Genomic DNA, 13,514 nt, shown 5'->3' with positions numbered 1-13,514 from the left:
AAAAAAAAAAAAAAAAAAAAAAAAAAAAAAAAAAAAAAAAAAAAAAAAAAAAAAAAAAAAAAAAAAAAAAAAAAAAAAGAGAACATGGATTATTATATTGATGATTTTTCTTTTCAATTTTTTTGAAAAAAATATATTTTTTTTCAAATAAGAAATGCTATAACTTTTTTTTAAATATCACTGATCACACAAAGTAAACTCAACCCATTTTGTTTTATTTTCTGTCGAACTGATTCGATTGGTTTAATCAAAACCGGATTTGGAAATAGTAGAGTAAGGGTGGGATTGAGGTGGCAAAGCATGTGTGATGTTATAGTAGGTTACATGATGGTGTAGCAAGAAGGTATTATCTACTTCCTTCAACTTTAAGTGTGGACCCAATTTGTAAGTCTATTTTTGCATGCCACCATCAATTGCTATGATTAAACCAAATGAATATAATCAAATAATAAATTCATCTTTGATATATCATACAAATTGAAAAACAACGGTATATTTTTTTTCATGATATAATAATATTTTCGATAATGCGAACATGCATATATTTTAATATTTTGATAACTAAAGAATAATATTAAGCACGATGGGATAAATTCAGTTTGAAATCATACACTTATATTAGATCGATCGAATTAAAAAGAAGAAGACAAAGTGGAGACAAGACTACATAGACAAAGGACCCAACATGTCTAAAGCTGAATTGTCAAATTAAATTCCATAAGACACATAATAAATATAAATTTGGTATTTATTTATGGTTAGATTTGAAAGTAATGAGTAGGAATTCCACATAATGGTTGCGTCTTAATGTAACAATTGCCAAGTTGTTCTTTGTGGGGACTGTATCTAATTTGTAAAATGCGAAAGTTATTATCATTTCTTCACAAGTTTTTTTATGTTAATTATATTTATATTTCGCCCCCACTTTCCCTCTTCTGTTCTATGGACCATATGTGTATTGATAACCATTCAATGAACAACACGTCATTTGCCAATATGTAATAATCAAATCGTAATGGGAAAATGCCTAGAAAACAATGATTTTGTTCTTGGAAGGTAGTATCTGAAAAGAAAAGAGAATAGAGATATTACACATCGGTACGTAAAAATCATGTTTTGGTTGCATATATTAGAGCCGTTTCAAGATCCCGACCATACTTAGAGAAACTCCAATATTAAGATGGAAAATTGATTGATAAAGATATAAGTTTCCGTTTGTATTTCTGAACCGTTTTAATTAATTTATCATTATATATATACTTATTTAAACAATATTGATAGAAATTTAACCAATTTTGATATGACATATTACGAAAATGTTATTGTATTTTAATTGATTTAATAACTAACAAAAGAAACACTTATTTTGATTTACAAAATAATAAAATAACGTTTTCAAAATTATTTAATAAAATTATTTAACAGGTACCATTTATTGTTTTAGAAATTTTAGCAAACAATAACAACCTATTTAATTCGTGAAAACTTAATTTTTATATACAATATTTCCTATATGAAAATAATAAATGTATTCGAGTAAAAAATAAATAATAAATGTATAAAGTTGACTACTCATATCAAAATCTACATCTACAAAAACAATTAATTAATAAAAACAGAGAATTTAACCCATTCCTTTTTTTTAGTTCTACAAATACTGCTCAAATTCAACATGCAATCTAATATTTTAAATTCGAAAGAGTTTTGGCTTCATACAAAATAAATAAACTATGAATAAAAGAAAAGTATTGATCGACAGAGAATTTCAACCTATAAATAAAAATTTGATAATATAGATATACATAATCTAATTGTAAATTTGGTATATAAAGTTAACATATACTAATATGTTATACTAATAACTGCAATGGTATTAATATTAACACAAAAAACTATTGTAAAGTTGGTATATTAAGTTCTCTAAATATGATCATATCAATTTGTAATACCATATCACATGTCAATAATGATTTTGTTAAAGTTTCTTTTAAATTCCACCAAATTTATAATTAATAAATTGTGAAATTGTATCCAAACCATAATATTAGTGACTATGGGTCGAAATTAGAGTATGGAAATAATTAAATTAAATATATAATATTATAAAATATGTAGAATAAATAAAATTTCTACTATAATTCTGTAAATAACAAATCCAAATTTAGGTAAATATATCTCCGCACTGTATACCGTGGCTCACTATCTAATATGTATGTTAGAAAAAACTACTATAGTTAGCTTTTAAAAGTCATTAAAAATGTTTATAAAACAAAAACAGAAATATACAATGTAGTATTTGATTTGGACTACTTGAATTTTATGTTAATATTATTTTGGGGAAAATGTCAAAAAAATCTCTAACTTTCAAATTTAGGATGATTAAATCATGAACTTTTAAAATGTTATTTAAACGCAAAGTTTTCGTTGACTTTATAATTAAATAGAGAATTTTGGTTGACTAAGCTAATTTAGACAAGAAAATTCGTAGAATCTTCGTCTCACTTCTCAGTCTTTGTTGAGGGAAAAAGATACAAACAAGAAAACTGGATCCATCAATTTGGACAACAATCAAATCTCTGAAGCAAAAGAAGAAGAAAAAAGAACCCAGATTTCAAACTAAAATATAGAACAAACCCCTTCTCTCCTAAATTGGCCATGGATTCGTTTTCCAATCCAAGCATCAAAAACAAACCTGCGGGAGAAAATAGAATCGAACTTGAAAACGAAGAATTATGAGCCACCGTTTCTGCTTACAATTACACATCATATCTAGGATTTGTACTAGATGACGATGACGATGGATCTGATATTTTGTTTTTAATTTTGGCATCTGTGTTGTAATATATAATTATTAATGTTTTAGACAATAGCAAATAAGTAATTAGCTCAGTCGGTAGTCTATTGTTACTCTAAGATAGAGGTGACAGGTTCGATTCTTCAATCCGCAAAAATTTTGTGATCAAAACGACTTATATTTTGTAAGCAAAACAACAACCCTAACTAAAGACTTAACCCTTTCAATTTTTCTGTTAGTTGACTTAACGGTATGTCTAAAACGGTCCCTAAACCCTAAACCCTAAACCTAGTCAACAAAAGTTTTCTATTTAATTATAAAGTCAACGAAAACTTCAACATTTAAATGACATTTAAAAAGTTCATGATTTAATCGCCCTAAATTTGAAAGTTGGAGATTTTTTTTGACATTTTTCTCATATTATTTTATGTAATAAACAGTAATTAATCACGTTTTTTTGTCGTGTAAATTCTTTATAACTTTTTATTATTTATTTTGAGTTAACTCGTCTCTGAACTCTGATAATTAACCTTTATACGTTTGCATGTAACTCATAACAATTTCTTCCATTAGAAGAATAACAAGTACTCTCGACTTTAATAAATTTTGAATATTCTATACTTCTTTTTCCCATCGTGATACACTGAACACGATATCTATTAGAGCTTGCATTTAGCCTTTGCGTTTATGTTAAACATGAGCGTTTACCTTGGACTTTTATATGTTTACGCTAAACATTATATTTGTGCTTAAAACTAGCATTTTGCGTTTTGGCTCTGAGCCTTTGATATTACAGTTTTGCATTGTATTCACATTAGCTTTTTCTGTAGGAGTGTGCTTCCAATGTGTAATACATTTTCTTCAAGTTTTGTTTGGTAAAAATAATGTTTATTATAAATATATTATCCCTTACTAAATTAATAAACAGAACAATTGAAAACTAAATTGATGATTGGATCAAATTTTTACTAACACAAAATTTATAACACACCATAGTTACAAAACACAAACACAAATGTGGAGAATCCCATGTGAATTTTTTTAAAACGAAAGTCTAAAGTAAAGTAACAAAAAAAAAGGTTTCACAAGATCAAACCAGCATTCTTCTTGACCAAACTGTTTTCATGGTTCTTGTGATAATCTCTCAAAAACTCTCTCGCAATCTCTTCCACTGATCTCCTTCCTCCATCTTCCACATTCTTCTTCACCGACTTTCTCACGTTACTGAAATAGTCCTCTTCTTTGTTTGTAAAACTCTCGGGGACGATCACATTGACAGGAGAGAACCTAACGCTTCGTTTGATACGGTCAGATGATTTCTCGTAGCTTTTGTTCATACAAGACCTTGAGAAAGAAGAAGCTGAAGAACACGTTGTAGTAGATGAGTGATAATCATTAGATGTTTTCCTAACGAAAGCAGAGTCGTCGTAACTCGTCTTCCTCGGATAGCTCTTAACAGCATTGGACTGTTTTGAATTGTTGTTGCTGAACAACGAGTTTATGAAGTTGACGATTCTTCCGGCTGGTGAAGCTGGGGTTTTGGGCTTCTTGAGGTTTCCGGAGGAGCTCTTAACGGGTCTTCTTGTTCTAGAATGCTCCCAGTTCTCGTCGTGTCTCGTGAATCTGCGGACGTCGGAGGTGTAATCGTAGTCGTCGTACACTCGGGTTGCTCTGTTTTGGTGGTACAGAGTCTTGTCCTCTGTTTTCCTTGGTTTTGTCTTTGAAGGGCCGAAACATAACGGTCTGGACGAAGAAGTTACCTTCTTACCGTGAGTTAGTTCGGTGTCGGAAGATGAGAAGATGCTTGAGTTTGAGTCAGAGGAAGACGACACAGAGCCAAAGAACCGATCACGGTGGATCTTACGGTCAGGAACCGATCGGGACACAATGCTCTGTTTTTTGGTACTGGTGTTAACAGAGCCGACAAAAGATTGGGTTTTTTTGGGATTTAAGATCGATGGAATTGTAGATTTCATCGAGGAGAGTGGAGGAGAATGACGGGTTTCTTTTGGATTTATGCATGATTCGATCGAGAAAGAAGAAGAAGAGACAAAAAAAGAGATCTCTTAAAACTGTTTTGTTTTATGAGATCTATTAGTATATAACCTACGTTGGAAGACAACGGTAAACGTTCTAAAAACATATTCATATTGCATAATCAAATTAAATTAAAAAAACAATTAAAAAAATCATTTGCATAAAAATAATGTGTTAACTTGGTAAATAAAAAAATGAAGGATTATTTAAATCTTATCGTTCATTTAACTGTTACAAATTTTTCTTTCATCAGTAACATATATGGGCCTGTTCTTTTGTTCATGGCTATCCCAACAACTGCGACTGAAAATTAAAGAAGGGAAAACTGAACAAACAACAGAATTTTCAAAGAAATCAGACGCTGATAGTTTTGGAGATGATGAGGTGTATTGATTTTATAACATATATGGGCCTGTTCTTTTGTGCAGACGCTGGATTTTGTGGCGACGCCTACGTCGCTGTATTACGCCTGTACTTTTTCCAACGGAAACTCCATGTTTTTCAGCGTCACCTTCATTAATGTTCTTTACTGTCGTTTTGTTTTGAGAGATCCTACATCGATTGTCATTTTGCACTATCGCCGTCGCTAACCCATCGACTAACAAAAGAACAGGCCCATATGTTGTGAATGCTTTCAATTTATCAAATTCATATAAAATATATACCTACAATTTTGAAATTAAGGACGACGAGCTCAAGTGGTTCGTCAGACATTAGGGTGACATCAAATATGCTGCTACCTCTTGTGGTAAAACATTGTTGAGTTATGGTTATCTTTTTTTGTAAAATTGTTAAATCAAAGCATAACTCAAACTTATGAAAATTTTCAGAACTAAAGTAAAAAAAAAAAAAAATTCAGAAGTAGAAATAGTATTTTATTAGTTAATTAATTGGAAAAATAAATATTTTTTCTACTGTCTTAATTTGGTTTAAATTTCTAATTTATTTTTCAAAAGTTGTGATCTTTTATTCTTATTGAAATTGAAAAATATACGCATAGATCTGAAAAGGCTGAGACTGTTTTTTTTTTTTTAACACTGAACTTCTGATAGATATATATGTTGAGCAAAAGCCAAAAAACACCATAGAATGAGTTCAAAACCAAAGCAAAAGTATTATGATTGAAGAAAAACTATTCCAATTTTATTCTCTACTTCATCCTTCGGACGTAATCATCATGCTCTGCTTCAACATCAGCCTCGTCTTCCAACTCTTTCCTCTTCTATCCGATCGTGCAACCAGGAAGGACCACCCAAGGACAGATACGAAGACAACCTCCCATCTCTGGTGACGCTATGAGCAATATCCCTAGCCAACAGGTTAGCTTTCGGCGAAGAGAGTTTAAAGGATATCTCTCCCATCCCCTGTATTACTCCAGCAATCTTTTCCACCTGAGAACGGTATTTCGGCCAACTCAGCGGGTTCTCCAAAGCCGATAAAGCTGCTTGACAGTCCAACCACACCTCACACGAGTATATCTGGAGAGTACACAAACTTTGTAAGCACCATAAGATACAACTTAATTCTGCTGAGATCCTATTCACCCTTGAGGGAAATGCATCCCTAGCATGGAATCGAGCATTGCCTGCATCATCCCGTAAAATCCAAGCTCCACCACAATAATACATTTCATTAACCCAAGCACAGTGAATATTTCATTTCAAAACTCCCGGTGCAGGCTTACTCCATCGTTCTAGTCGCGCCGATCCTCTTTGTTCGATTCCTCTGTTAGCTTGCAGAGTCTTGGTGCATTGTCGGAGCCATAAGTCAGAGTCCTCCAACGCCCCATCTATCAACACATGAGGATCCTGCATTCGACCTGAAAAGATGAAACCATTTCGTGCTTTCCAAATCTCCCATAGAATCCAAGGGATGGCATTCCGATAATATTCTCGTATGTCTCCTCGAGCCATTATTATCTGTAACAGATGACGAGAACCCCATTGATGGTAAGGGTAATAACGTAGCCTCCCAAACTCTAGTTGCCAATGTACACCCAAAAAGCACATGTGCAATTGTCTCCTCCTCAATACGGCACTCATGACATATTGGGATGACTTGCACTCCATGTCTTCGCAAACACTCTGCCACTGCTAAAGTTTTTTGTTTACTATATACAATTTTTCTAATATATTTAAGTCAATATTATATTGTTTTTAAAATATTTTAAAACTAAATTTACTTAAAAAATACATATGGCAACAAAATGTTACAAGTCATATTCTAAGAAGATTAATAAATCTTATTTATGCAACAACTCATCACAATTTTTACCACATAAATTTTACTGCAAGTTATATCAAATTAATACATAAAAACAGGGAGATCTAGGCTAACACATTGTTTTGGTTTCTAGGCATATAAGTTTTTAGGCACATATACTAATCCCTCATTTACCTTTCAAAATCTGTGAACTAAACAATCTTATATTTAACCTGTAACATAATTTCTGACCAATTAAAAGAAAATTTATATTCATGTATTTTCCTTGCAATGGTCATACATCATTTGGTTGACCTCCATCAATGCTTTTGGGAAGAGACCATCAAAATACCTGAAGAAACCACCTCTATGTCAAAAATTTCAACCATCTTAGAAAACTATGTCATGAGTGTTAAAAGTATTTCAATTTTTTTTTTTTTTTTTTTATAGGACAAACCTTGATAGACAAATTTTAGTTGTTTTTATCATTGACTTTATCAAGTTTGCAAGACTACCATCGACATATTTGGTACGGTTTCCCATCGACATATCTAACCTTTCGAGTGGGCACCTGTAGCCTTCTCTACCTGCTGTTAGGTCTTATAAAAAGCTTCCCTTGATCTAGATTACACCCATTAGATTTCCATCTTTTAACTTAGTATCCACCATCTGTTAATAGAGTGGTCTTCTTATGGAAACTCCAGGAAAAAAAGGATGTCTAAGCACTTTCATTTGAGTTTAAACAGCACTTTAAAGACTTCGACTATATGTCTTGGATTTGGGACAATCTGATATGATCATGAAACCATCCAAGACGACTCTTGAGTCTTATTCAACACGAACGAAGTCAAAAATNTTTTTCAATTTTTTTTTTTTTTTTTTTGATAGGACAAACCTTGATAGACAAATTTTAGTTGTTTTTATCATTGACTTTATCAAGTTTGCAAGACTACCATCGACATATTTGGTACGGTTTCCCATCGACATATCTAACCTTTCGAGTGGGCACCTGTAGCCTTCTCTACCTGCTGTTAGGTCTTATAAAAAGCTTCCCTTGATCTAGATTACACCCATTAGATTTCCATCTTTTAACTTAGTATCCACCATCTGTTAATAGAGTGGTCTTCTTATGGAAACTCCAGGAAAAAAAGGATGTCTAAGCACTTTCATTTGAGTTTAAACAGCACTTTAAAGACTTCGACTATATGTCTTGGATTTGGGACAATCTGATATGATCATGAAACCATCCAAGACGACTCTTGAGTCTTATTCAACACGAACGAAGTCAAAAATCAATTCTTCCAGCCAAACGACTATATGGGATAAATTCTTACCTCGTTTAGAGCATATCTCGAAGTGGAATCAGTACAATCAGAGTTCTATGAAGGAGTTATTCATTTTACAAATCAGGTGAATTCATGGCTACGCGATTTGGACTTAGGAGCATTCAATGGAGGATTCCAACCAAGTCAGAAGGGATTCAAGCTATGAACCAAACTGTTCTGAAATTTGGATCCATTCCGGAACCATGGAGAATTGGAGTCACATTGAGATCAGTTCATATGTGAAAGATATGGATATTTAAAGTGAGTGGATCTATCTCAGTTCCAGTTTCACGTCTGAGCCAAAGATCGTATTACACAAACCAGCTCAGCAACAATTTCAACACAAAACCACTTGGAGGATGTTAATAGATCTCTTATGTTTTCAACAAGCTCAGGAACAGAAGATTTGTCCCATGGAATACAAGGATACACTTCATTTTCCAAAGAAGATCAATCTAGTTCTTCACCTGAAGAACTTTAGGTCCAATTGGTTTAGGTGCTTCCAGAATTATGTTAGGCAACCATGAGTTATTTCTACTAAGACCTAAGTGAATAAATAATACAGCCCATGTTGTTTCTCATAAGCAAGTTGGAGCAAGGAGTCAAAGAGGGAGAAGATCAAGGAAACACTTAATGGGTCAATTCAAGAACTTATGTCCAAAGAGAGCATGAAAATTATATTGGGGATGATATATATCAAGTACAGTCCACTGTGAGACTAATAAAAGCCCAAGAAAGCCCAAAATAATCACTTTATTTTGTGGTCAAAGAGGAGTGACGAAAATAGAGTTCAACTCACCTTGGGAAGGACACCTTTGGAAGGGAAACATGCACCAAGAGTTGGTCTTGATTCAATTTAGTATCTTTATTGTTTTTTAGTTTCAAGAATAATCAATACTTTGCTTTGTGACCAAGTTTTCTATCTTTTTATAAACACATGTAATCTCATTTGAAAAATCAATCAACCAAGAAATCTTTTATCTTTATTTGAGAGTGGTAAACTCCCTTGTTCCTTCGGAACTTGTTCTTTCTCCTTGGTGGGTTACATCAAAGAGTTTTGGTGATTACGCCGCACTTGACGTTGCCATTCATTAGCTGAGGATTGAAGAGTTGTTACAAGAGAGTCTAGGGCACAAGGATTTTTGGGATTCGTCTCACGCCTTGTCATCTGTCTCCACAAAACTTCTATCTAAAGTTCCATCTCCTTGCTTTGTGTGGATTGTTTTAAGAGAGTTTGGGGCATAAGGATTTTTGAGTTTATCTCACGCCTTATCATCCAGCTTCGCGAGCTATCGAAGTTCTAGGATTATCAGTCTACCTACCTTAGAACGTTGATTCCTTGGGAGAATCACATCAGTATCAAAGTCGATTAGGCTTGAAATAATATTCAAACTAACAAATTTGCATTAATTAAAATAATACATGTGGGCCTTGTTTTAAAAATCATTCGGCGTTGATCGAACGGCGAGGTAGCGCCTAATGCCGAATTAATTAGGTTGACATTATAGGAGAATAATAAGAGACTAGTTTTAGGTATTTTAATGTATATATTCGTATAATATGTTAAAGTTTTGAGCATTTATAGAGTTTGTAGTAGAGTGGTTTGAGGCGTATTGGAGTGATCCAAAACCAAGGTTGACCTCTAGAAAGTGCATTTTTCCCTATTTTCTTAGAATGACACTTAAATAAAACCAAATGACGAATATACCCATGTCTTCTTCCTTGTGTATGCGATCTGTACACCTAAGCTGTGCCGTTTTTTATTTATTTTTTTCTTTTGTGGTATTTGTTTGTTCTCTTGTAGATTTTATCTCAACATTATAGATCTACAAAGAAAAACATATTTCAAACTTCAGAAACACGAGAAAATGAGTTAATATTTTTTAAAATAAAATGACGAATATACCCATGTCTTCTTCCTTGTGTGTGCAACCTGTAAACCCCAATATGTGTCGTGTTTTGTTCTTTTGTGGTTTTTGTTTGTTCTCTTGTAGATTTTAACTCTACATCATAGATCTACAAAGAAAAACATATTTCAAACTTTAAAACGTGAGAAAATGAATTATTTTAAATTTTCCAAATTGTTAGTCGCATAAAATGAAATCGCGGCGGTTATCCTCTCCTAAACGTATAATCGGCAATTAAGCGGCCTTGGCAACCGTGTTTTTGAACAGGTTATGTGGGTAGGTTGTGATTTTTATGGGTAATCAGTATAATGGCATAACTATAATTATTGTATAGTGTGCTAAGAGAATGTAAAAGGGAAGAATTTGTGTGTTTATCTTAATGTGATAAGTGGGGATTCACCATTTAGTAGCTTATTTTACTGGCTACTTTTTAAACAGAAAAATATTTTATTATGTAGTTTAATGTTAATTAATGTCATTGTGTGATTATGAAATGTTACAAATAGAACCCATATCTCAAACTTAATAATTACTGTTTTTGATTGAAACGTGAATCCTACTATATTAATTGAGAAGTACAAATATTAATTGAGAAGTACAAATATTAATTGAGAAGTACAAATATGAAAATTACATTCAATTGCCATTAGAAAAACTTAATAAAATTAATTAATTAATTTAAATAAATATAATTAATTAAAAAAAGCGAAAAATCGGGGAAACATCAAATAAAATAATAGTAGAAAAGTAAAAAAAATCTATTAGAATCAAAGCTAATTCATACTTAAAAAAAATTAACAGCTAAGATTTTAAAAATCTAATGGAATAAAATCTACAACTACAAATTTTATCAAAAAAAATTTCAGTGTTCAAATTTTTATCAAAAATCTAATCGAATAAAATATATAACAGTTCCGTTTAACAGCTTAAATTTTAAAAATTAATAAGTAAAAATAAAAGATGTAGATATAGTATCTTATCTATTTTAAAAAATTATATTTATCTTTTAGCCACTATCTATATCTATATATACATTTTCGGAGACATTTATAAAATAAATCTTCAAGTTGGTACTTATTTACAGGTATGCCATTGACATTAAATAATTAATTTAATAAAAAATTTAACTGTACTTATATTTGATGTTTTATAGAAACTAATTGTTTTAAAAGGTAATAAACATAATTTTAAATATATACAGATTTTATTTTCTTATTTTATAAGGAGGTGAGTGAAGAGGTATTGTTCTTTAAAAATATGAAAAACTGATTTGATAAAAAATGACTTTTAGCCTCATATATTATATTTTACTTTCACGGGTTTCGCATAATTAACTTTTTGCGGATTAAAAATCTTTGAACATGTTGCGTGATCCGCCTAGCATGGCGGGTTTGGACTATAGAACCAACACTAAAATTATTAGTTTATTTCATATACTATAGATTTGTAGTCATAGTTTAGAAAATTAACTTATAAATTATTTAGTATATGAACTACAAAATATTACACATACGATAACACATTCTTAATATTCCAAAAAAAAAAATCGTATACACATAAAAATATATAGTAACATACCATATAGGCATATACCTTTGTTCAATTATTGAAAACAAAACTGAGTGTTTTAAAATTTTATATTCTATCTAATAAAAAAATTTATATAATTAGGTTATAAGCTGTATAAAACGTAAGAAGAAGAAAAAACATTCTAAACAAAATTATAAATTAATTAGATAGAATTTAATTAATTGGAAATTTGAAAACTAAATAAATTAAAAATACTATTTAAAATACATTAATTTATAATTTAGTTCCACGGTGTACCGCGGGTGAAAACCTAGTTCTTTACAAAAATAAAACTAAGTTGAGATTTAAATATATTAAATGCTTAATTTTTTAAAAAAAAAATACAAATAACTTTTTTTCAAATAAAGTTCATTTTCTTCGTTAGTTTTCCCTATTTTTATTTTATTTGTTTGAATTACTCAGTTTCAAATAGAGAGAGAAGAAGAAAAATAAATAATATATTTTCCAAAAAATATCCATTTACTAAACTAATATCTCATCAATTATTCCCGTAACTGAAATAAGATTATTATTCCTCTATTTTTTTTTTGTTTTGTTTACTGGTTTGCTTAGAGGTGAAGAGAGAGTTTATCTAAATTCTGATTCAGTTGACCCTTCTGACAAAAAAACTAAAAAAAATCCAGTGTATAATCCAGATTTCTTGAATACTATCAAGGTATCGGGATTACCAAATCATAGTCTTAGACTTAAGATAATGTTGTAAATATAGATCCTAATGGAGGGTTGATGAATGGAACTAGGTTACAAATAAATCAGATGACTGATCATGTTTGAGAAGCTAGGATCATTACAAGAACTAGAATTGGTCACATTGTGCTTATTCCTAGGATGATATTATTGCTATCGGACACTAGGTTGCCTTTCAAGATGCGTCAAAGATGATTTTCTTTGTCAGTTGCTTTTGCTATGACCAACAACAAAAGCCAAGACTAGAGTTTATCTTATGTAGGGTTGTATTTGCCAATACCGGTTTTAACTCATGGACAACTCTATGGAGCAATGTCTAGGGTGAAATCAAAAGCAGGTTTGAAAGTGCTTATTACAGACAAGAAAGAGAAACCACAGAAAAAATAAATGAATGTTGTTTTCAAAGAGGTTTTTCAGAACCTTCACTAGCCATATTTAGTTGCTTTTTTACATGTTAGTTATATTTTTTTACTTACTTTACAACTATACTAAGGATTACGTTTAATTGACAAAGATTTAAACAAATTTGTTCATTACATGCAAATGTTTTATTGAAAGGTTTTCAATAAACATTTATTCTTGTAATCGCTATAAGAGTTTGATAAGAATCTTATATAATAAGAGAAGGTTTTTCTTAACTTTGCCTAACAATGTGACATTTGACACTCTACTTTTGTGACACATGTCATCCTCATTAATTTTGAATTTAACATTATATTTTTCATTTGATTTATTTGGATCTTATGTGGTGTATAGTTCGTTAAAAAAGATAATTGTTGTATAGTTTGCTTTTTGAATTTTTTTCCTACATTGTTACAAAAATATATTCCTTCCATTTTTTAGTTTTAGCATCTAATAATATATTTCATAATGAAATCATTCACCATAAAACCTAAAAAAAAAACACTAATCAACCCAACTAAAAAATATAAACAAATTGAAACCAAGTAAAAATAGAAAATGGTTTCATAC

At 30.9% G+C, this 13,514-nt stretch overlaps 2 protein-coding genes across 2 annotated transcripts in view; both read right to left on the bottom strand.

Moving 5' to 3' along the window:
• Positions 1-12,757, bottom strand: part of LOC109128446 — a 13,584-nt gene extending 827 nt beyond the window's left edge. Inside the window, exons 1-2 of the mRNA XM_019234773.1 lie at positions 12,751-12,757; positions 4,463-4,467 (exon numbers count right to left, since the gene is read on the bottom strand). The gene's annotated coding sequence lies outside the window, so the exon portion shown is untranslated. The remainder of the gene's footprint in view (positions 1-4,462; positions 4,468-12,750) is intronic.
• LOC109128369 (protein BIG GRAIN 1-like D) lies at positions 3,877-4,770 on the bottom strand. The gene has a single exon (XM_019234579.1). The coding sequence runs from the start codon at positions 4,768-4,770 to the stop codon at positions 3,877-3,879; it is 894 nt and encodes a 297-aa protein (XP_019090124.1).

Source organism: Camelina sativa, chromosome 13, assembly GCF_000633955.1.
Source record: "Camelina sativa cultivar DH55 chromosome 13, Cs, whole genome shotgun sequence".
NCBI classification, from domain to species: Eukaryota; Viridiplantae; Streptophyta; class Magnoliopsida; order Brassicales; family Brassicaceae; genus Camelina; species Camelina sativa.
Note: the sequence above shows the minus strand (reverse complement) of the source record. Positions and strands in the feature narration are given on the sequence as shown.